This window comes from Centrocercus urophasianus, unplaced genomic scaffold (genome assembly GCF_019232065.1).
Source record: "Centrocercus urophasianus isolate 14NV4802_14NV808 unplaced genomic scaffold, USGS_Curo_1.0 seq_17, whole genome shotgun sequence".
NCBI lineage: Eukaryota > Metazoa > Chordata > Aves > Galliformes > Phasianidae > Centrocercus > Centrocercus urophasianus.
In genome coordinates this window covers 5,547,689-5,571,798 of record NW_024884722.1, presented here as the reverse complement: position 1 = coordinate 5,571,798, position 24,110 = coordinate 5,547,689, and the positions used below count along the sequence as shown (strand labels likewise).

Here is a 24,110-nt window from a genome sequence, read left to right as displayed (position 1 = left end):
CCTATTGGACAGAACTTCCTCTACTACAGTTACTGGGAAATCTACTCCAGTACACATCTTCCCTGGTTGTCACTTTATCTGAAGCTTGTAAGCCAAAAAATAAAAAAATAAAAATCATTTACCTAAACCCAGAATTCAAGTGCTGCAGTGCTACAAGCACAGTACCCTCAGTGCTACTGTCTTGTACCATTACCTTGGAGACCAATAGGCAAATATCCATAGCTTTGCCATGAAAAAAATAACTTTTTCTACCAGAGAAAACCTCAAGATAAAGCTTCTGAAGGCAAGATCCCTGATTACCTACTAATTCTCCTCTTAGCTAGAGGTAAAATTTTAAATATAACCTTCATTTCCTTTCACAAAAGTCATAATAGCTATAGATTGAGAATCTACCTTCAAATCCCATGCCTGAGAGCAGGATCCAAGTACTATTTCAGCTCTGCGACCATTACCCTGAGAGCCTCCTCCAGTGCCCAGCCACCTTCTGGTGAGGTACATTTTACTATACCCAACTAATATTCCCACATTACCGCCCTGTAATGCCATAACTTGATGGAAAGCACAGCAATGATAGCAGTGTAGCAAAGTCCTAGGCTGCAGCAAGTAAGGACAAGCCCAAATACAGCAGCTGTAGACGAAGAAACAAAGGGGCAAAAAAATTTGCTTACCCTTAGAAGGCCTCAGCTATACAGGGATCTCCAGCAAGATCTCCTCACCTCCCCTGCCAACCCTTAAATGAGGCTGGGAAGGGGTGGATCCTGGCTCCATCCGTTCCGGTCACTCAGCTGCACTGCGTGCACCTGAGCCCCCCTGGGTTGGCTCTGCCTTTCCACCAGGTGTTCAATCACTGCTTCAAGCCACTACTTAGCATTTTTGCTACACACACCATCCCAGCAGAACAGATAAGGAAGTTTACAACCCAAGCAGAGACCATTCCTCACGAGCAGTACTTCCTGGTTGCAGTCAGAAACTGTACCATAGAATCATAGAATCACAGAATCACCAAGGTTGGAAAAGACCTAAAAGATCACCCAGTCCAACCGTTCACCTATTCCCAATAGCTCCTACTAAACCATGTACCAGTCCTAAAGGTACTCAAACCAACACATTGTGAGCTCTACTGCATGACACCTGGTGCATTTCAAGATGTCAAAACACTTTTGGTTTTCTCTCAGCAGGAGCTGGGGGTAATGACAAGAGTAGAGATTTAAGTAGGTGGGTGTTTCTTTTACTATTCCATACTTCTATAAAACGGTCCTTTCCCCAGGGCTGCCACAGTACACACGAAAGATATTTGTCTGTCACTCAGAGCATGATCTTTGTGTTACTGTTATTCTGTTTTTAAACCTGAGGTCAAAAGACTATTGCTTGAAACCATTCATTTTACAAATACTTCCTCAATAACTGCTGAAAGACATCAAAGAAATACAACTACAGAAGAGACTAGCGCTTATCTACGTGGGTTCCCTTTTATGATTTGTATCAAAGTCCATCTTAAATATATATTGGCAATCCCCTATCATCACAATCATCATGAACTTCAATATTTCAACTTTCAAAATCAAGAACTGAAATTCATCTAAAAATATTTTAATGTAGCAAGTTTGGCTATAGAACCAGTGCAACATAGAGAGGACACCCATTGCATAACCAACTTTACTGCTTAATCTTAACAGAGTAAGCTACAGATGCAACGGATTTACCACAAGTTATTTGGTTAAATTAAATACTGCAGTTAGGGTCATGCTGTTCATAGTTGCTGTGGCTTTACAGTACCAATGCTCAAGGTGGCTGAGTTAGTTTTACCGTAAAATGCAAGTTTACAGAGAAACAAATAATTTAGTATAGTATGCTGTACTCCGTTTCATGCTCAGTCACAATGATAAACTCTTAGACAAACACGATTTCAGCATTATGTTAATAATGCCAAAACACACAATTTTTAATGCCAAATTTACAACATAATACAGTGATTAACAAACAGATTTCTCCTGTATGTTGGCCGAGTGAGAATGCTGCACAGGACTGAGAAGCATCCAAGCACTGCTTGTAGTGCGTATGAAGTGAACCACGCCGACAGGAATGCTTTCTGTTCTGAAGGAACTGCTGTGCTACAAGTTTGTGCCCCAAGCATGATGTGACAAAATGTTAAAACTCTTGCCCCAAACGAAGCAAAAGCACTATGTTATTTACAAACCTAAACCAGTAAAAACATTTGAAAAACAGAAAAAGTTGTAATCAGATGACAAAGATGATAGAGCTCACTTACTGTACGTACTATGTGAATGAGAATGAAGTTGTAAACAGACTTTAACCAGGTTAGGTTAACACATCTACTCTGAATTTGAGTGCTGTCATTTCAGCAGAGTGATTTTTAAAGCTAAGGACACTACTAGAGGTTTTATTTTTGTTTAAAGCCAAAACTTATACAAATCAGGAAGCTGACGAATCTTTTTTTATTCCCTCCTAGCACTCATTAATTTCTCCACCACGTACCAGCAACAAATATACCTGATTCTGTTTAATGTTGCTTCAACTTAAGTGGCTGGTAGAAAGTTGAAACAAATGCTACAAGCATTTGAAAATCCCTCTTCAGGTTGGTTTGCTTTTCCACTGTTAGCTACAGGGTCTGACTGCTGGCATTGCTCTCTCTGGAAAACAAAACACTAATGCACTCATTTTTAATTTTAAAACTTCCTCATAATTAAATTTTCTTTGCATGCATGCAAAGCCATACATAGGTATAATCAGACTGTCAATCATGGTGTCAATCACAGTGTCCTTTTCCTTCTCCACTTTCTTCCCCCCTCCAAACTAAAGGTACTGCCAAAATGGTTGATGTGAAACTGATAACATTAAACTCACATGAAGTCTGGCTACAAAGCATAAAGAAAAACAAAGTTTATCCCTGCCGCACATATTATTATTAAATCTTCTTCTTGCGTTTCAGAATGAATACATGCAAGCATACAGGGGTTTCTGTCTTGTTTTTTTTTTAAAAACAGGAATAAGAGTTGTGCAAGACATAACTAAAAACTGTTTCATTTCAGAAAGATTTTATATTACCAACTCATTTACCTTTATAACTAAAAGTGATAAAAATAAATCCATAGTAATTAAAAAAAAAAAGTCAAACTGCTCTTTCAAGTATGTTTTTCCCCTCAAAGGAATTACATTAGCCATGTATGGATAAAATCTCACGTCACAATCATAAGGATTCAGACCATAGGTCCTGACCTCCTAGAACTGGGCTCAGCTGGACATCCTGCTGAGCCCACACAGGACTGGAAGCAGGTACACATGTATGCGTTACACCACTTCTGAACTCCCTGATTCTGACTACATCCACCATCATACCCCCATCACATCCCTGCACCAGGAGAAATGGCACAGGAGACACACAGTGATCTTGGAAAGGTGGTACTCACTGATTGACCAGGTGCAAATCTGGTTTGTGCTGACGGAGATGTAGTTTACAGACCTACTACAGTGGAGAATTTCTCCATGATCCACTCTAAAAAATTTAGCCGTGGCAACTAATGTTTCCACATGACACAGCCTAAAATACATCATGGTATTTCCTTCAGTCTGGAATTCACATCTCAAACAACTGCAATCCAGAGGCCAATGAAGAGTTAGAGAGGGGTTCTACAAGAGTTGGTCCCAGCACTGAACACTAATACATACAAAAAATGAAAAGGGACAAACTTCTGAGTCATGATTAGTGATGGTAATACGTTCAACTTTTCTTCCTTCCTCTTTAAATTCACCTCCTACAGATGCAAGAGAAAAGTGCAACTTTGCAGCATGTTTGTTCACATCAAGTTTTTCCTCGAGAACACATTTTGCAGTAACAAAATATGGTCTATAAAGTTGCAAAGTGCACAAGCTGAAGGCACAGAGTACAAACATATAGGAAAGCAGAGTTCAAAATAAGAAAAAAACCTGGAATTTAAGACTCCCTGACAGAAGATACATTTATATGGGACCAACTCTTAAAAGGTGACGATTTTTATACTAACAAACAAATACTGCAAAATAATGAAAATTTATTCCTATTATTTAATCAAAAGCTCCAGAAAATACCTTGAAGTTTAAAAACTAATTCACTGACATGTTAACTAGTTTTAAGAACGTCCTTAATATTAAGAAAAGAGTGCAAAAAAGGTTCTTCCATTCTAATGTTTTTGGAAGCTGCTGATTTTGGCTGCCCATTCCCACTTCGAAAGGATTACTTTTCAAGGTGCGTTCCTCACAATAATCGTAGAGCATGAACTTGTTGAGAGACTAGACCAAGGAGATACGTCTTTCAAAGTCATCCCAATTGTAGCAGCAACTGACATTATATGAAGAAGAGAGTCCAAAGTTCTTCTTCGAGGCATAGTTCATGTCAGAGCTCAAGTATCATCAGTTGCCAAAGAAGGCTCCGGATATCACTTGCGCTCCTCCAGTGTCTGTTGTGGCTAGGAATAGAAGCTGATCCAGTATATTCACTATCTGTACCCCCTGGAGCTTGCACAAGCTGATGAGCCATCTGAAATCATACAAATAAAGTTGAAGATATTCTCACATTAAGGTTCCATGTTAGGTTCTTTGCCCGCCTTCCCTAACCACCCTAAAAACAGCACTGCCTGCAAAACATTAACAGTGTAACCTGAAGATGATACACTAGATAAACACTCATGTATTTCAGTTTGTAATAAGTGTTCATAATCATAGAATCATAATAGAACTGTATAACATTTTACAGTCAGAAAGGAAGCAAACATGCTCTGCTGAAAGGACATGAAGAATCTTAGTGGAGAGAATGCAATAAAACAGGCTGAAATTAACAGCAGCACCAGAAATAGATACTATTACCAAATTCCAGGGCTGTTTAATGATAAGCAATCAGGACCCCATACTTAAATCCTAATCTAGAATATATGGGACTAAATTATCTCCTAGCAAAATATTTACAAGATTGTTGGGCAATACAGTCAACTCTCACTGAAGCCAAATAAAGCCATGACTGCTACCTCTTAAGCTGCCTATAAAGCCTACTAGACTACTGTAAAAGGAAACAAGATTTGTTATAAAGTACAAACAGCATAGTTCAGAAGGTACAGAAATACACACAGGTAAATATCCCCTACTCTTATTTGTTGGAAGGAACTATACTCAGCTCAGTAACGTCATCAGAGTTGAAAATTCATACTTACTGTAAGATAACTCTTCTCCAGCTCTTTTCCGTGACTGGTCACCTCTAGAAAAGAGGAGCAAGAGAGGTATGTTTATTTGCCAAATGAAAACAATAACAAAATTCCTCAGCACAATCAACTTCTTATGGACTTATAGAAACTAACTACAAAAACACAGGAGTTACACAAAATGACTTCAGGATTCTCAGACTACTAAAATAAGTATTAGCTAATTTTATTTACTTAATCAGTAAAAATAGTTCAATTTCATAGTATTTTTTAACAAAATGTAGATAAATATCATGGTGCATATGAGCACTTTCCTTGAGTCCCATATAAAGTTGCTTTCTTTAGTTCTAGAAGGTTTGGTTGAGAAATTTTAAAACTTTGAGAAATCTCCACCTATCAACCTAAGGCACTAAAGCATGCCTGGAAACCCAACAGACAGACTTTATGTCAGCCCAAGCTGACAGCACTCCCTCTCCAAGGAGAATACTGCAACAACTGCAGAGTTCTACAAATGCAGATTGACATCATCCCTCCTTGAAAACTCAAAGCAATATTAGTACCCACGTAGGGAAAAAACGAGAAAAAAGAAAACCCCACAATCTCCCTCTAAACCTCCTTTTATTCTTATGCACACAAGCTCTTCAAAGCTGAAAAATCTTGCTGCTTTCCCAAGTTTTCCGTGACGATAGCCTTGCTGTTGAATCTGTTATATAAGGAATAGAGACTGCAACATGTTTTCATCACAGTAGTTATAATTCCACACTTAAGTGCTGGAAACTGGTTGAAATTGGGAGTTCTAATAATACAAAGCGTTCTTCCTCTAAAACCAATCCTAGGGTGATAGACTTGCTGAGTATACCTTGATTAAGGTCATTCACAAGAGAAATGCCACTGAGTGATTGGTTTGTGTTCCCACTTTTTGCAGCAACAGCAGGTAATGGTGCTGATCAACTGACAATTCCAACTGCAGCCTGGCAGGTCATTAACACAGCTCAAGACTCTTTGTTGTGCTGCATTCCTCAGTTTTTTGATGTAATTAGAGGAGAGCAAAGAACTCAGAATAGAACAGACTTGACACGCTCCTTCATTACAAAAAAAACAACCCTTAAATACATATATACACATACAGCTTTATATAGGAATGTAAGCAGCATATTACATCTTGAAATGCGTTTCATGGCAAAATGCATATCAAATATCAATGCAAAATGTTATGAAGCAAATGTATCAACCGCACTTCAGTTTTATCTCTTAATGATGACAGACTCTATGCCCCATTCATTCTTAGTAGAACACACCAAGCACCCTGAAAATACAATACCACAAAGAATACTTTGCAAAACACTTTCAGACTTAATGCTGTCAGTTACGCCACTACAAAGTTGTATTTTGCACTTTTTATTTATTAAATTGAAAGCAAGCTATGCCAAAAGAGCATTTGCACCAAAGCACAGGCTAGTGCAATTTTGTAAAATCACAAGACAAATCATTGCCCCTTACGTGGCCAATATCCTTTCTGACCTCCACCAAACCAGTTTGATAGAAAGCATAAAGCAACTGGCACAGCTCAGACTGAACAAGAAGAAAAAATTTCCACTGTTTCATCTACTGTTTCACCCCTCCACCTCAGCTCAAGGCTCAGAAGGGAAATTCTCATTTAAAATAAATACCTTAGTTGTATAAATAACTCTGGGAGCGGAATAAGGAGAAGTCATTAAATGACATTTTCAGGAGCACCATGGAAAAAAACGCCAGCTAAGAGAAAATAAATGACCAACATAAAAGCCTGAAAAAGAACATGATTGTGCACTGGAAGTACAATCAAAGGACAAGCTGAGTGGTGCGGTTGATACGGTGGAAGGAAGGGATGCCATTCAGAGGGACCTCGACAGGCTGGAGGGCTGGGCTCGGGTGAACCTAATGAGGTTCAACACGGCAAAGTGCAAGGTTTTGCATTTGGGCCGGAAGAACCCCAGGCACCCGTACAGGCTGGGAGGAGTGGTCCTTGAGAGCAGCTCGGCAGAGAAGGACCTGGGGGTCCTGATGGACGAGAGACTGAACATGAGCCAGCAGTGCGCTCTGGCAGCTCGAAAGGCAAATGGGATCCTGGGCTCCATCAGGAGAGGGGTGGTCAGCAGGGACAGGGAGGTGATCGTCCCTCTCTACTCGGCTCTTGTGAGGCCCCATCTGGAGTACTGTGTCCAGGTGTGGAGCCCTCAGTACAAGAAAGACATTGAGATTTTGGAAAGGGTCCAGAGGAGGGCGACTAAGATGATCAGGGGGCTGGAGCACCTCCCCTATGAGGACAGGCTGAGGGAGTTGGGCTTGTTCAGCCTGGAGGAGAGAAGGCTGTGGGGTGACCTCATTGCAGCCTATCAATACCTGAAGGGAACCTACACCCAGGAAGGGAGTAAACTCTTCAAAAGGGCTGACAACAGCAGGACTAGGGGAAATGGATCGAAGTTGAAGGAGGGAAGATTTAGGTTGGATGTTAGGGGGAAGTTCTATACAAGGAGAGTGGTTAGGCCCTGGAACGGGCTGCCCAGGGAGGTTGTGGATGCCCCGTCCTTGGATGTGTTTAAGGCCAGGTTGGACGGGGTCCTGGGCAACCTGATCTGAATGTGTATGTTTGGTGGCCCTGCTAGGCAGGGGGGTTGGAACTACATGATCCTTGAGGTCCCTTCCAACCCAGGTGATTCTGTGACACGAACAACAACTAGTCTATTTCAAGAAAATGCTTTAAGATTTCCAATCTTCTGGCTATGGCTCCCATCTGCGGGGTTGGTAGCCCTCAAAATACGTGCAAGTTTAGGCTGTATTTTAGGTACTGAGTTTTGAGGGTTCTTTATTAACTCTTAAATTAATCCTTCAGTAGTTTTACTTGTATTCACCTTTACTGTCCATCACAATTACTACAGAAGACTAGCAATCGTTACCTAGTAAACCCATTCTGCATAAGTTCTCTTTGAAGTTTCTGGTCTTGAGCAGCATACTCCTGAAGCTCAGATTCTACAGCAGGGGGTAGAATGTTCGGGATGAATTTAGAAAATAAAGCAGGTGCCATCTGTACCCATTCTGTAAGAAGGAAAACAACAACAAAATATATGGATGAGATCATTTGTGAAATTCTACTCTTTAGAAGTTACCAGCAGATCTGGTATGGACTTTTGCCATGTCTGAAATAACTTCTAGTACTTTGAATTTAAAAAACCCAAAACCTTAGAATAAATATTCACATGCTTGCAAGTAGATGGTAGGATTTTTTTGTGTGCCAACCGTATGATCAAAACAAGATTCAGTTCTTGTTGCATCTCTCAAAGACTACAGCATCTTTTACCCGGCTCTTCCTACCCAGCTGTGCAGAGGAAATTTCACAAGTTGTAGGTACGGCCCTACAGATGTAAGACAACTACTCAAAATCTGATGAGGCCCGTGATACCGCCCAAACTAGCCTGAGAAGTTAACAGGCAAGACAGAAACCAACTGAAATGGATAGTAAGGAAATCACAAGCTCAACATCTATCATATTAAGTGCAATACAACAGAACCACATGGGACTGCTTTAAAAATAAGTCACTTTTACACTTACTTATATACTCTTCTGTGGTACTGAGCAGTTTACTGAAATTATGCCCTTCATTTTTAAAATGTTACAATAATCCTGTTGTCATAAAGGTAAATCTTGCTTACTAAAAGTGATTTATCCATGCATTTTGTAAATGGAGGGTCCACTATGTTTCTGGTCTGTATAAATACTGAACACTGCACTACAGAATTAGGGGCTTTTCTGCAAGATATTCCTATCCACACTCCTATACAGATATAGTTGTTGTTGCATAAGATGACCGTAATGGAGTCGGGAACTAATTTAAGGCCCTGCATGAAACAATACCATTCAAATAATGGCTTCAGAGAAGAAACTGTCAGTCTTTTTACATCAAAGATCTGACCTTTTGAAAAGCTGCTGTCAGTAACTCATTATTTTAATGCATCACCTTCAAAACCTCTGTGATAATCAACTTAAAAAAAACTTCTTTATTGTTACAGAATGCAAGAAAAAGATCTTCCTACAGCCTTCAGAGCAGAGTGTTTGTTGCTGTGTTATTTGGGTTAACAAAAAACAAAACAAAAAAAAACCACAAAACTTTAGTACCCAGGTGGTTACCATTTCACTTAGTGCAGGACAGAGATGGGCAGCAAGAACCAGTGGGTCCTTGGACTCTTTACACAGTGTAACGAAGCACTATGACTGACAGAACACAACACACGTGCATGGTAAAAAACATAGAAGACAGCTAGCAGCAACGTATGTATTTAGTGAAATATATCAGAACAACAGCACTGAGAGACTGAAGCATTTCTCTTTTTACCTGGTCTTAGTGTATACAGGCCTTTCACAATATTTGCCATGGTTGATGGAGTTATTTGAAAGGGTGTTGACTGAGCTTCCAAAAGTAAAGCTGAAATAAAATGAAGAGAAGTATAATTACCCATCTTCCTAATTTAAAAAGCAGGGTTTTACTCACATACTTTAGTCTGAAAGAAATACAGCAACTGCGTCCTTTTTGTTATCAGATGTCCTCAAAGGAAACAGCCACCTATTTGAACTTAGTTCTTATTAAAACTTCATTTTTCCTGTAGAAGCATTCAGCTCAAGTCATGTAAGATGAAAACATGAAAACTTACTTTTCACCCCTTTTCAGAGAGGCAGTGGGAGCTGTGAGGTAAAAACAAGCAAGCAACGGCTTGAAGTACTCTGATACACAAGTAAACAATTATTAGAAGTACTCTCACCAGTGTGGTAAACACCTGCAGAGTCACCAATCCTCCCTTTGTATTATTTAGCATCTTGCTCATCAAACTGAAGCTGGATTGAAAGTGAATGAATGAAACAGCGCAGAAAAAAAAACTGCACAGATTGAGTCATTTGTTCTTTTAAAAAAAAAAAAAATTCTATTTCATTCTTGATACCTATGCCCTGTAGTAAATATTGCAATAATTGCACCTTTTTCTAAGGGAAATAACTGTCAGTAGCAGATATGCATTGCTTATGCAATGCTAGCCAGACCTTCAGCCTGTATTGTGCTTTCTTCGAGGTTTGTACTTATATTTGAATTATAAAAACCATGCAAAAAAAAGATCTCTATGGTTTAAAACAGCTGCTGTCTCTGTTTTTACACCTCTATGAAGTAACTGAATAGTACACAAACCCTTGCAGAGGAGAAACGACTGTTACAGCTCTACCTAAAGGGCATGTCTCCTGCACCTACACACTACAGTCACTGGTTTTCAAACATCTTTGCTTCTTCAGTTCCAACTTCTGTACCTATCACTATAGTACTTATCATAAGAAGAAAAACCTGCAGTACTACATTCTGCTCATTCTGTAAGTGTAAGTGGCTCACTAAAGGGACAGATTAATGAAGTTTTTTTCCTAACCTCTCATTCCAAGTAATCAAACTGTTATAGACCTGTGTAAAATAAATTCATGTAGCTTAAAAGTGCTTGCTCCTTTCAGCTGAAGGCTTGAGGTGGTGACACCATGTGATTTGTTTTATAATGCCATATTTACAGCCCATTTCCTACTCTTTAGTCTCCTGACAGCCAAGAAAGGTTGTTACGTTAAAAAGGGGTTAATGCTCTATAAGGAATATCTGTAGATAGATAGTCATGGAAAATCCATGCAGTGTGTATGGGCAGCTTGTGCACTGTAACCTGCAGGTGGCCATTGCCTCTTGTCCTGCCCTGGGCACCACTGACAAGAGTCTGGCTCCTTCATTGCACCCTCTCAGACAGTGGGGTAAAGCCATGACCCAGGCCACGCTATTTCCATAACCTGGATATCAATACCTTAAGGAGAACAACACAACTGTAAGAACAGATATTTCCAGAGTGATTTCCATAAGAATGCATAAAACTCCAAATGCTTCCAGATAGGCTGAAAATCTCAATGCAGGTTTACAGACAAGAATTTAAGTACATCAACAATGGGGTTCTTTGCACAGAAACTCACCTTGCAATGGAACCTAACCACTTCTTATTCAAAACTTTCACTCCTGTATTACATCCTAAGAAAACTACTTAAACCTAACAGAAACAGCTGTGCTAGTCACACCAAAAATGCTATGCTGTTATTTTACAATACTGACCTTAGAAAAAAATCTCCAGATATGAAGACTTTCACTCCTGCTTTTTGGAGCAGTTAAAGAGAATCCAAAACACTGGAGCTGCATGGGCTCCTTCAACCCTTGGCACTGGCACAGCTGCCCAGAGAAGTGGGATTCTCCATCCCTGGAGGTGCTCAAGGCCAGGTTGGATGGGGCCCTGGGCAGCTGATCTGGTGGGAGGGAACCAGTTCACAGCACCAGGTTGGAGCTCAATGGTCTTTAAGGTCCCTTCCAACCTAAACCAACCTGTGATTCTATGACCCAGTGCCAGGAGGTGGCATGCACACAGAGCAGGGTGAGGCAAAGCCTTGGGTGACTGACAACAGTAATGACTCCATGATACCATCTGACCACCTCCACAGCACCTCTGAACTAATACTGCATCTTACAGGCTAAGTAACCAACATGTAAAGAAGTTAATTAACCTGCAAACAGTCTTGAAAATGACTCGCAGCAGAATCAAAGAAGTGGAGTGTGGGTTCCCGTGATGAAATGCTTTGAGTACAGGGAGAGATATGAGATGCTTTGGAACACCGCTAACCTGAGGGAAGCCAATACCCGTAAGGGCCTTGGGATTTTTGTCACTGATCCCACAGCCCTTCACGGACTCCGCAGTGACCAAGTTTCTCCACCCCTCATAGCAGTGCTCACACAGCCTGTTCCTTAACAAAGGTTCAAGTTACTCTGTAATTACAAGGGGCACCTGGGGCAAGACCAAGGACCCAAGGATTAAATGAGTAGTAGATGATACATTGCAAGTTCATACTTAACTGTATGCAGTTCAAGATTTACTTACAAAAAGCTAAGTTAACCACTCAGAAAAAAATCTATGTCCTTCAACATTACTTCAAAATACTAATTTTGCTTGGCAGATGTAATTTTTCTAGTAAAACAGTGCGGCTTTGTATGTTAGCTCACAAGATCTTTAGAACTTCCACTAATAAGATACTCTAATGAATCATGCTTAAGTCTGGCTTAGGTAGACATGTCCAAAGTTGTAATTACTCAACAGTGCTCTAAAAATTATAAATTCTTAACAGGAACAGAACTGAGTGCTTAACTAAGCTACAAAATAAGTACATTAATGAGGTTCTTACTCCATCATGCAAAGTATACTATTTAGTACTTAAATTTAGTAATGTATACAATATTTACAGTACACTGCAGAATAGAAACAGATATTCCCAGAGTTAGAGCCCTCCCACTGCTCTAAGTGAGAAATCAGTGAGAAATACAGAGACGCAGAGCAACAGAAAGGAGTTACTGCCAATGCAGTTTAAACAAAGCTTACTAGCAGAGGCTTACCTGGCATTTTTGCCCTTTCAAAATCTCATCAGTTCTCACACAGTCAACTCAACAGTATAACAACTTACTTCTCTCAGCTGAATCCAAGTGGATCCATCTGATCCCAAACACCCTTCTTCTCCTTCACAATATCACATTCACCTTGGTTTCAAATCTCAGCCCTTACTCTCAAACCCAGTCCATGCAAAGCATCCCACCAAACAGAACAGGAACAGAACTGCTATGAACAGAGTCCACAAAATGTGGGTTGTTAGATTGTTTTGTTATTGGTTGATTGGATTTTTGGTTTTGTTTCACAAGCCTGCTGCCTATTTTGCTGTTAAATTAACTAATGAAGCTTGAGCATGTATTACTTGTTCATTACTTTAACCCATATATAATTGAATACAACAGCTCACTTGGAAGGGACCACAAAGATAAGAGTCCAACTCTCAGACCCCCTCAGGGGTAACCAAATACTACAACCTGCTATTAAGGGCATTGTCACGTGCCCTTATAATAAAATTAGAGCATTATCATCTCCTCAGTATTAATATATTTGTACACATTAATCGCTGATTTAGGTCTTTAAAAGCCTCCAGCATGAAAGCAACCTTCCTTCTGGCTTAACCCTCATGATACTGCCTTTGTATTTCCTGAAATTAAATCAAAATAGTTTTTGGTCATTTAAATTCTTCAGAAGCCTGAAATAAGCTAAAACTAAGTTAGAGAAAAACATGAAGAAGCTGGATCTATTACTAAGCATTTGCCACTAGGCATTCTAATGAGACCACAGATTACTTTAAAGTATTCATGGTATAGCCCAAAAGCTTTATTGAATATCTAATAAAAATGCTACAATCTAAAGCTTTCAAGTCTTAATCACACGGAAAATATTCAGTGCTGTTAAAAAGTAAGTATGAAAAACAAAGCTGTAAATGGAAAAATATGGACTTTGAGAATTCAGGAACTGGGGAAGAGGTTTTTTTGTGTTTACAGTTTTATGAAGGTTTATCAAATGGGAACATTTTTGTTATTCCCTTACAGTGAGCCAGGTTAAACAACAGTCATTACTTGGGAATAACATTTCTGATTAGAAAATTTCCTTGCTTTGTGGTGCTGCAACATGAAACAAGAAAAATAAGGAACAGCTGCAACTTTCCAAAGGAACTTTGTTTTTTAATTAAAAGTTTACTTCACTGACAAAATTTGTGAGTAGTTTAAGTGGTGTTTAGAGAATGAGTGCACAGTACCTGCTAACAGCACTGCTACCAGTATGGTTACTCTACAGTTACTGAGCCCTGCCAAATCACGACGACCATTTCAACACTGCTGTTACCACTCTTAAACTGGTGGGTGTTGCTCTTGATTATTCCATCAGGTCTGTGGAGCACAAAGTACAAAGAATACTGGTTGCTGAACAAACTATTCTGTACTGCCCTTGTGAGTGCAGAAGTACCCTCTGAGGTATAAGAACAGACTGACATAAATGTGTCAGTTCAATGTCTTAAAGAAGGAATGGCTGACTATCCTGCAATAGCAATGCCCCAGCATTAGAAAAGAACATAACTGCAATTGGTGGCCATTAGCAATCACCTGTGTCTTCCAATATTTGGGAAGAAGAGCATGAGATTTTTAATGAAGAACTCAAAAATAGTTTGCCTCTGAATAAAAATTTAAAAAACTGTTTTATGGTTTAGAATAGAAATTTGAAATTGAGGTGATAGGATGATACTGCTTGCCTACATATCTTAGCCTAGAAATTAAACACTGCAAACCAAATCACAGTTCTGGGACCTCCAGCAAAGAACTTGCCAACACATTTTGAGAAGGACCTTCAGTTTCATACAACAGAAACGCTGCAACTCCCATAAAATGTACTATCAACTATTGTTAGGTTCAAACACACTAGAAAGGGTCAGTGTTTTTTCCTTGTACTGTGTTGACTTGCTTTACTTTTAAGACCCTTAGAAAGGAATCTTCTCATCCCATTTAACCCATCGAGACACCCACTCTGAGTCTTCAGACACAGCAAGTCTCACCACAAGAGACTTATTCTCCCCTCTTTTTTTTTGAAGTTTCCTTTTAATAAATCTACCATTTATTTTTCATATCAAACTTAGAAAAAAAACCAAGAAAATTGTATGAAGATGGTGAAGTTGTGCAGATTCTCTTTTGCTATTGATTTTTGCACACAAAGGAAAAGGAAAGCAGTGTCACAGGGCAGAGCAACATGCAGTGCTACAGAAGGAAAGCGTCTCAGCGACGGAGCTGCACCTTTTCCTTATTGCACCATACTGCTTCTGCCATTATAGCTGTTGCTGTGTCTCTCTGAAAGAAAAATACAGTGATTTCAAATGCTTAAGGGCTCATTCTACATTAATTGTTTAGTTCAGATTAGAAACATACTTTCAAAGCAAACTCGCTGATCATCCCATTTACTGCACTTTGCTTCATGTGACAGAGGTGCCCTGGAGCACAGCAATTCAATTCTTTTGGTGTAAACTTAAACCAGTTGTGCTCAAACCCTCAAAGAACACTGCATCCACGGGAAAACACATAACCAAGTGTGAAGTAAAAACTCCCCAAAACGCACATAAACATGAACCAACACCAGGTTTTCAACAGCAGAATACTGGCTGTTTACACTCTAGATCATCACCTGATGATGCAGATGTAGCTTAAACAGTGAAAGACTTCTTCAGAGTAAGTCCACACAGCATATAAAAAGGCTGTGGGCAATGCTTTCTGGAAAAGAAAAAAAAAAAAACAAAAAAAAAAAAACCAGAAAAGTAGAGTGCTTCTCTCCTCCCAGGGGATTCTCTCTGCTGTCTGAGAGTCAAGATGATGATTAGCTGCTTCTCTTAAGCAGGTTGAGATCAATGTTAGAATGGAGAAAAAATAAACACCAGCCTAAGGAGGGAAGAAGTCAACCTGCATCTTCTTATCCAACTACCAAAGAGTGAAGCATGGGGAGTAAAGGAAAAACCAACCTGAAATCCATGTTATGTGTCACAGCTGTACTGTCAGGCTACAAACCTGGCTCGAAGTCTTTCTCTCAACCTTTTACACTACTGTTCTTCTGGAGTATTCACAAAGGAAAGCCTGATTTGGAATGCTGTTGCTAAAGTTATGCCATAGCAGTAAGCAGCCAGAGATGAGGGTCCCTTGCTTCATTGCCACTATGGTGTTTCTGGAGGTCAATAAGAATCAGTTGCTAGCAACGTAGGGCTGTACACGCCAGCACACCTTTCCTGCTTAACCACAGCCTACACAACACACACATCTCTGCAAGGCAAATACAAACACTGATAATTGCAGCAGAGAACAACAGCTATAGCTTCATTCATTTTCTGTCATTTTCTATTACATTTGTACCTGCTGCAACCAAAAAGCAGACTTCATAAGCACATCACCACAAGCTGGTAGCAGCCCTCTTCAGATTTCAGGTCAGCTTTGCCAGTATCTTGCAGAAACCACCCACACAGGAAATACCTTTCCTGCCACTTTAAAGGAAGAATCTTTTGTAACATAAATTACCTCTCTCTTGAAGTACATCTTCACAACCAAAAACTAAAGAGATGAAACAGCAAAATCCCTTCACCTTCACTGAATCCAAGTGACAGATCTTTCTAAAGCTACTTTCTTCTCCCTGACTTGTTTAAGCTACTATTTCTTTTCCTCTCAACACTGAGAAGCTGGGACCTTGTCAACTTCCACAGCAGGATTCCAGCCCAAATCTCCCTTTGTTTAGCTTCTGTAAGGAGAACAGGGGTAATTAAAAGCAACTGATCTATCCACCAAGCAGAAACAACAGTACACTGCAAATGGAACAAACAAAAAGAGCTATTATAGAGCAACCTTGCTTTTGGTATCAAGCTCACAGAACTCTTACAAGGAAATAACACAGCGATTAGTTAAAACCACCCTCCCCCCACTGATTTTTACCTATTTGTAGTAGTAAAATTGGGGAGCATGAGGAGCTGTTAGCCACTTCCACAACTGAAGACACTGCAATTACAACCCAAGAAAGCCAGCAGAGGTGACAATGACAGCAGGAACCCAGAATGAATAAAGGCAACATTCTTCGACTGACAAGTAGGTATCCTCTGCATTATTTACTTCTGAGGCTTCTTGTAAATAAGATGCTGTATCTCTGTTACATTCACTTAAGTAGTTCTGCACATGACAACTTCTCCTAAGCCATTTTATAAAGCACCCTTATCAGCAAGAGCCAGCTTTAGGCCTCATAAGGAAAATCACCAGGTTATTTTCACGTAGTTTGTATGCATCACTTTAATTTGAAAAGCACTGACTTGATAAACAACTGCCAGTGTAAATATACTTCACAAAAACACAACCATGTTTTCATGTAATTTACATAAATTGTAAATTAGCTCAGAAGTGCTATGAAGCCCAAGCTTTGCAGGCAAGATCTTGTCCACTTACGCTGCATTTTTTTCTGCAAATTAAGAATTCTCACCTAATAAGAGGTATTTTATTTTCTGCAACTAAGCTCTCAGACACACTCTCCATTCTGTCAGAAGCCCCTTCTGCATCCTCCTGCTTCCAACCACAGCACGAGGACTAGGAGCCCCTCACAGCCTGAGCAGTATCAAACACTGAGAAACAGATGTATGTTACACTCACTTCCTGACACTTCTTTTTCTCTCTTTTAATTTGAAATAGAGAAGGAACTTGTAGATCGAACTGCAGTTTCCCTACAGTCACCTCCCAGACATAGCCTTGGATGGAAGAGCCAGCTGCCAGGCTCTGATGGAATAAGAAGGCACTACAAACAGAAATGCCTGCCCATGAAAAACATACCAACAAATTCAAGAGCAGGTGTTACCATATTCCTTGAGTCTAAATCACAAGCTGATTCAACAAATGTTTTGGTTCTTTCTTGGAGGACGCACTTCTTCGTGCTGAGCACAACCAGAACTCAATTTTTTCAGTACAGATCACAAATTACAGAATTTGATTTATGTATGCCTGCTCAAAATGTTATTTTCTTCCTTCATAACACACCAACACTTCCCTATTGAACCAAATCTGTATAAAACTTTAGAATAAACAGTATCACACATTGAAAGTGATGTTTTAAAGTCACAAAGCCCATATATAAATCCTATTTTCAGACCTGTCATATTTCTGAACGTTAAGGAAATATCAATCTTTCTGGTATGAAAATCAGCAATCTACAACAGTTGAGAAAATATAACACTAGAATTTCCTCTGTACCTCAACAGTATTACACATACTGTGCATATTCAGTTGTTTCTTCAAAATTTGTTCATAAGTTTGGAATTTTATTTTGCATACTTTATCTGAATTTAAAGATCCCACTACTCAAGGTTTAACCAGTCAGATCAGTTAAGAGTTTATGCAAGTCTTAGGAGTAAAACAGTAATGAAATGACTTGCTTTGCTAAGCTGAAAGTAGACTGAAATGAAATCCAAAAAAGGTGCTCATAAACAACACTCTCCATATAGAGCAGCCAGACAGGTGGCAGATGATTTCTCAGTGTTTTCCTTCCATTTCAATTCTGTAACTATCACAGAGCTAGGGAAGAGCTTTTTTTCCCCCCTTTCATTGCAATGCATTATCTGTGGCTTCTATTTAATTCTCCTACATCAATTCACAGAAAACTACACAGCAACAAATTTGACATTACTTACATCCTGAAGATTTGATTCAAAGCATGACCTTTACTTTCTCATTGGAAAAAAAAGAAAAAAGTCACATTCATATTTTCATTGCCTGAAACATGCACACACTTAAATCTAACAGCAGTTGAATTTTCCATGATTTTCTTGGAGGAATCATCATACCACACTTCAGTAAATGCCTTTGGCCCAAAATACAATGTTAGGTGATGGATGGACCTTCCTCACTAACCTCACATTTCCTAGCTGATCTGATGCCTAAAAGCTTTACATCACAGACTTTTCCAGACGGCAAGAAAATGATGAAATTAAACTGATGATCTCCCACTATTCTGGTGTACCTCAAACCCTTCAGTCAAAGGAGACAGGCATTACTAACCAGGAGAAATCAGAAAGAAAACCCAACCCTTGCCACTCATCATCTGGATGCAGCATACACACACCAATTGCTTCAAGGTAAATACCAGACCAATCATTACTTCATACACAAAAACATTTTAAAATAACCGTTGACTTGTATCCCTTGATGTGGTATATAAGAAATCACAAATTTCGTAAGAAAAACCTAATTTTAATACACTTGTTTTTCATTTATGGTTGAAAATTAACACAGAAGAAACAACAGTCCTTCCTATGCCTTCCAATGGAATTTGTATTTGAGCCTTCTTAACCATTTGCCATTTTCTGTTTGCTGTGGATTTCTGCAATATCTGAAAGCACTGCAGTTTTCCAGACTCCCATTACAAGAAAAAGCCACTAAGGGTACTTACGCATTAGGTTGTAAATGTGCTTTTCTGCAACATGTTCCGTAAACAGCTTTATAAGGTCATCTTTTAAGTCTCTGTTAAGCTTGGTTTCTATGTAAAATTTATTCTGGAAAATAAGACAGAAATATCAGTGGTTGGTTTTTATAATAGGAAATAAAAACCTTTTTAAATCCTGAATAAAATAGTTTATATTTTTAAAACTGTAGAATATTTAACCCGCAAAATGCTTCCTTGGTGCCCACTTTTATATTGCATAGAACAGTCCTGTACAACAAAAAGACATGTATTTAAAATTGAGTCTGCATGTGGTACTATAGCATTAATAAAGTCAAATATCTACAGATGCTTGGTTTTTAAATGCATCTACAGATACATCTACATATTGATCCAGATGAGAATCTGTAGAAAAAAAAAAAAAAACAAACAGTGTTTTAGAACATCATAAACACCATAAATAGTAAAATAAGGCTGGATATCACATTTAAAATACCTAATTGTGATTAAGCCATTAAAATAGGTATATTATAGTAATAAATTACCAGTAGAGCTATTCACTCCTGAGGTTCATTGATAATCTCAGAAGACAGATACCCAAAATTAATGTACTGTGAAATTAAGTGATATATACAAACCTGTATTAAACTAAATTACATTAAAAATTTAATTTTAAAAATTATCTTGACCCACTCAGCATTAATAAATTTGTCTCCTCAGCCCTCAGAAAAAATTCTACTCGTGACTTCCCCGAGGGACCTTAAACCCAGTGTACCACTTGGCATTACTCCCCAGTTCCAAAACTGCAATTCATAGCAAGATACCCTCACTGTATTTTATGCGTGGGCATTAAACACCCAAAAGCATAGCTGTTCCATGAAAAAATCTCCTATCACTTCAATACTAACTTGGAAATAGGCCAACTGAACTCATCTGGACAACCTGCATAGTATTATGCAGCCATGCTACTAGAAAATCAACTTAATCTTAAGGTACACAGTAGAACACTTGCACAATACTGCTTTTTTCCACCGATGGTTAACTGTCATTAACAGCAACAGAAATTCACAGTAACAGAAGCAGCTCTACTACTAGGAAGTACCAACCTACACACTGTACTTCAGCCTTCTATCAGTTTGATTTCTTAAGGCTCCTCTACAACACACAGTGACCCCAACCAACACAGGGCAATGTCAAGCTAACCACATTCTCCTAAGAGCCGACAGAGGAGATGCTACCTTCTTTATTTTCACAGCCTCAAAGCTGTCTTACATTAAATGCAGCTGACAAAGACATGCAAAAAAAGTGATGCTATTTTCTTATGCAACACTTGAAAAACCTAGTGCAAGTACTTCATTTCCAGCCCAGAGTGCTGAAAGGAGATAGCAGAGTAAGTGCCTCATTCTTGTTAGTGGAAAACCAGGAACACCTTTCACATAAGATGTCACTACTTTGGCTCTATCAGTATTTATTGAAAAGTGATTTAACTTCAAGATTTAGCAGACAGATAAATAAATAGTAAATAGATACTAGCACCTGAGAAACTCAGATACGATGCAAGCATTTCTTCTAGAAACCATCCTAACATTAGAAGACACAATTCTGTTAAAATCATTAAAAGGAGAGCAAAACACTTCAGAAAGAAAAAACCAACAGTACATAGGTGTTTATTACCTCATTCATGTATGTATACAAACATCTCTTCATGTATACACACACAAGACGCCCCCAGCTAATAAGCAAGTGCAAAGCCACCCAGTAAGAACAACATTTTAGAGACAGTGATAAATAAGGTTCTAATCTCAACTAATTCAAATCCTTCAAATCCACAGGGTTCACAAGAATTAGGCCCACCTCATACCACAAAATAATAGATTTTTATCTACATAACTATAATTAGCCAGCAAGAACTTATCTTCTAAGCACTGATTTTAATTTTTCTTTGAATACATATCTTTATTCATTCATGTGTGCAGTGTACTGTCACATGCAAGGGCTGCAAGCATCTAGAATAACTTCATTTAGACTTACTGATCATACAGAATACAATTATTTACTTGATATTATCCTTGGACATAAAGACCTTTGTGCTAAGCTGACTTCTAGCTTCATTTGCTTCATCTGCATTTCTGTACCAGAATTTCTGAAGGAGATTAAACCCACTGAATTTAGAGTCAGAACAGTGATTTAGTCAGTTCTCCGTGCTTTCCTGAGAAGTTCAATGTAGCAACGGATGTAGCAACATCATTAGAAGAAGAAAACCACTAATGTTCCTAGCAAAGAAAGAATGAACAATTCCCCAGTTGCAAAGTCAGCCCTCTTAATTGTCACCCAAGGGCTTGGTCACCACATAAAAGCACGCTAAGAAAACTCCCGTCCTGTGTTTCCACCATTCACACAAGAATATGGTTTGGTACAGACCAGCAAAGAGAAGTACTGCTGTAGATTTCAAATGCACGGCACTGAGCCCTAAGGCTAATTACATCTCTTGTGGCCAACAAAAGACAAAAACACATTCCAGTTGTATTAAAAACCTTTGTATTTTCCTTACCTTCCTAGATTTTTAAACATGTAAATGCATGTCTGAAGTTTTCCTAAGCATTAATATAACCACCTCTTTAGAACAAAGCTTATTAGTGCAAATCAGCAACTTCAGAAACTCCTGATTAAAACAATTACATCGCTATCAAAAAAGTAAAGCAGTGGCACTGTGAACAAAAAGGCAGAATCCAACAACTTAGTCCACTTCCATTAAATGCACCTTGGAAGTACCTATTAAACCAACTGCAAAGCTGTAATTTATACTGGAGAATAACTAGGCTTTCAGCTCCTGCAGTTGTTTCGTAATCTTATTTTCTTGTCTAAATAAAAGAAACTGCTGCTGCATAACAGAAAACGCAATGAGATGCAATAATGTAAGACTGCAGAAGAGGCTGTACATATAAATACTTCCCAATATACACAAATAAACTAAGAAGAGAATGTTTTCCATCCTGACTTTTCTAGCAGCATCTTCCACATCATGTGCAACTGATTAAGATATCAGGGAACAAGTTTGAGTCTTAACTTGATATTATCCTTCAAAACAACTAAATAACTGATACAACAGCACTGCATTTGGCAGATAGAGGAACAAGCACAGAAGTTGCTGTCAGGTCTATTCTCATTTGCAGGAACAGAGTTTTACTGCCTGAACAAATCCCTACTCTTGCTTCAAAGATATTGCTCCTTTAAAATATCAACTGTGGACTTACATGTTTTTTAAAACAGTCTATATTACAATTACTATGCAAGTACTCATTTTAGAGATTACTCTTTAATGATTTTGTCTATGCTCACGTATCAGTTAGACTCAAACTGTAAAAATTAAGGTGTACAAAGAAGGATATGGAAATCTATTCAATTATAACTAGCCTATATAGGCTATATTCTATATAGGCATGCTAAAGATAGTCTGTGTCTACCATGAACATTATTGGATGCTACAGGTACTGCAGTCTTAATTTTGAAGATTTTGACCTCTGATTGAAGAGCCTCTGAGACAGATCTAAGCATTCAATAAAGTACAAACCTGAGCAGCTTATCTCCATTTGTAAGCAGATTGCGATATTAAATCATGACAAGAATTGCGAGAAAAACAAAAGTTATCACCATGAACACACTCCTTGGCTTACACGTGGTGCTGTAGCAACAGGATTTCATTTTGTATGAACTAGGTGAAGAGTAGATCAGAAGAAACCCAGTTCAAGAAAGACAATTTCCTCTTGTAATGCAACAAATCTACATGGTGAAACTATGCCGAAGGACTATAGCAAACTACTCTGTTTCAGGTACACCCACTACAATGTAGGTCTTTGTTTCCCAAACATTGGGATGCTACCAACGAAAATAACTTCTGAGGAGTTTGAAGCAATGTTATGAAATCTAAAGCAATTTGTTTTTTAATGCATTTCTTTGCTAAAAATTTTATTTCTAAGCAAATCAATGTAAGGATAATTTCTGGGAGGAAGGCAAGCTTTAATTATTCTTTACCATTAAAAAAAGCAATAAGAAACTTGGCATTTTGACTAAAGTTATGCATATTACAGACTTTTTCAGAGACACAGAAGACATCATAAAGTACACGATCTGCACAACAGTTACAGTCAATGCCTCCTGAACCTCTGCAAGCATGCCTGACAGAACTATGAAAGTTTGCCCATGCCCAGTCAGAACTGCTTTACCAACCAATACAAACATTTGAAAGAGATATTTCTTTCAGGCACAAGATGTCCATCTTGTCTTAATTTGTGCAATTTAAAAGCAATAAAATCATCCTTATAACCTGCCCAAACTACCAAGCCAATACATGACAAGTCAATAGACCATATCAAAAAAAGATATAAATAATGGCCTATTTGGTAAGGCTGCTTTCAAGTCAAAATAAAAGTAATTCCTCCTATTTCCAATAATACAATACTAGGGCAGAAAATCAATTCCAGAAGCCTGCATTAAGCAGCATAGCTTCCTTTCTTCTTCCCACACATCTTTATCAGAACTGCTATACAGGTAGAAAGAAAAACAAGGCCTGAATGGTAAAAGCTGCAAGAAAAATTGTTAGAGTGCATTCTACTCCTTTCAGCTTTTAGTCACAATCTTGTGCATGGACATAAATTATTTGAACATAGTTTTCTAAAACTTACCATATATATGAAAAGAGGCACAATGCTCTGCAATGCTCCCATATATTGTCCAAGAGCTACGTTAAATCTTTCAATATAGAGATCTGGAGGGCTGGCCTGCAAGAAACCATAAAAGTCAGGTTGTAATTTGAACAAGAGAAAGATCTGGAACAGCATGGGCTATGCTTTCATAGCCAACTCAAAAACTACACAGCATGTGATCCACTAAAAGCAAGCCACACATCTTTCCAGAGTTTCTACTATCACTCCCTGTGGCAAGAAGGATTTTCACCACTAAGTGATTTTGCTAAGGACTGTGTGTGAGAACAGGTGCATTCAGTAAGAAATACCTCATGCCTGTGGCAAAATAATATTTAGC

General features: G+C 38.6%; 1 protein-coding gene across 2 annotated transcripts in view; it reads right to left on the bottom strand.

Annotated features, from left to right (window-relative positions):
- Window positions 1-1,574: 1,574 nt before the first annotated feature.
- CACUL1 (CDK2 associated cullin domain 1) overlaps window positions 1,575-24,110 on the bottom strand; it is a 40,566-nt gene continuing 18,030 nt past the window's right edge. The window contains exons 4-9 of one of the 2 annotated variants that reach the window (XM_042818347.1): window positions 23,753-23,848; window positions 19,080-19,182; window positions 9,560-9,649; window positions 8,126-8,264; window positions 5,202-5,245; window positions 4,410-4,534 (exon numbers count right to left, since the gene is read on the bottom strand). In XM_042818347.1, the coding sequence (XP_042674281.1) occupies window positions 4,494-4,534; window positions 5,202-5,245; window positions 8,126-8,264; window positions 9,560-9,649; window positions 19,080-19,182; window positions 23,753-23,848 (513 nt within the window). In that variant the 3' untranslated portion in view covers window positions 4,410-4,493. Of the gene's footprint in view, window positions 4,535-5,201; window positions 5,246-8,125; window positions 8,265-9,559; window positions 9,650-19,079; window positions 19,183-23,752; window positions 23,849-24,110 lie in introns of both variants that reach the window. The other variant, XM_042818348.1, reaches the window with a different exon arrangement.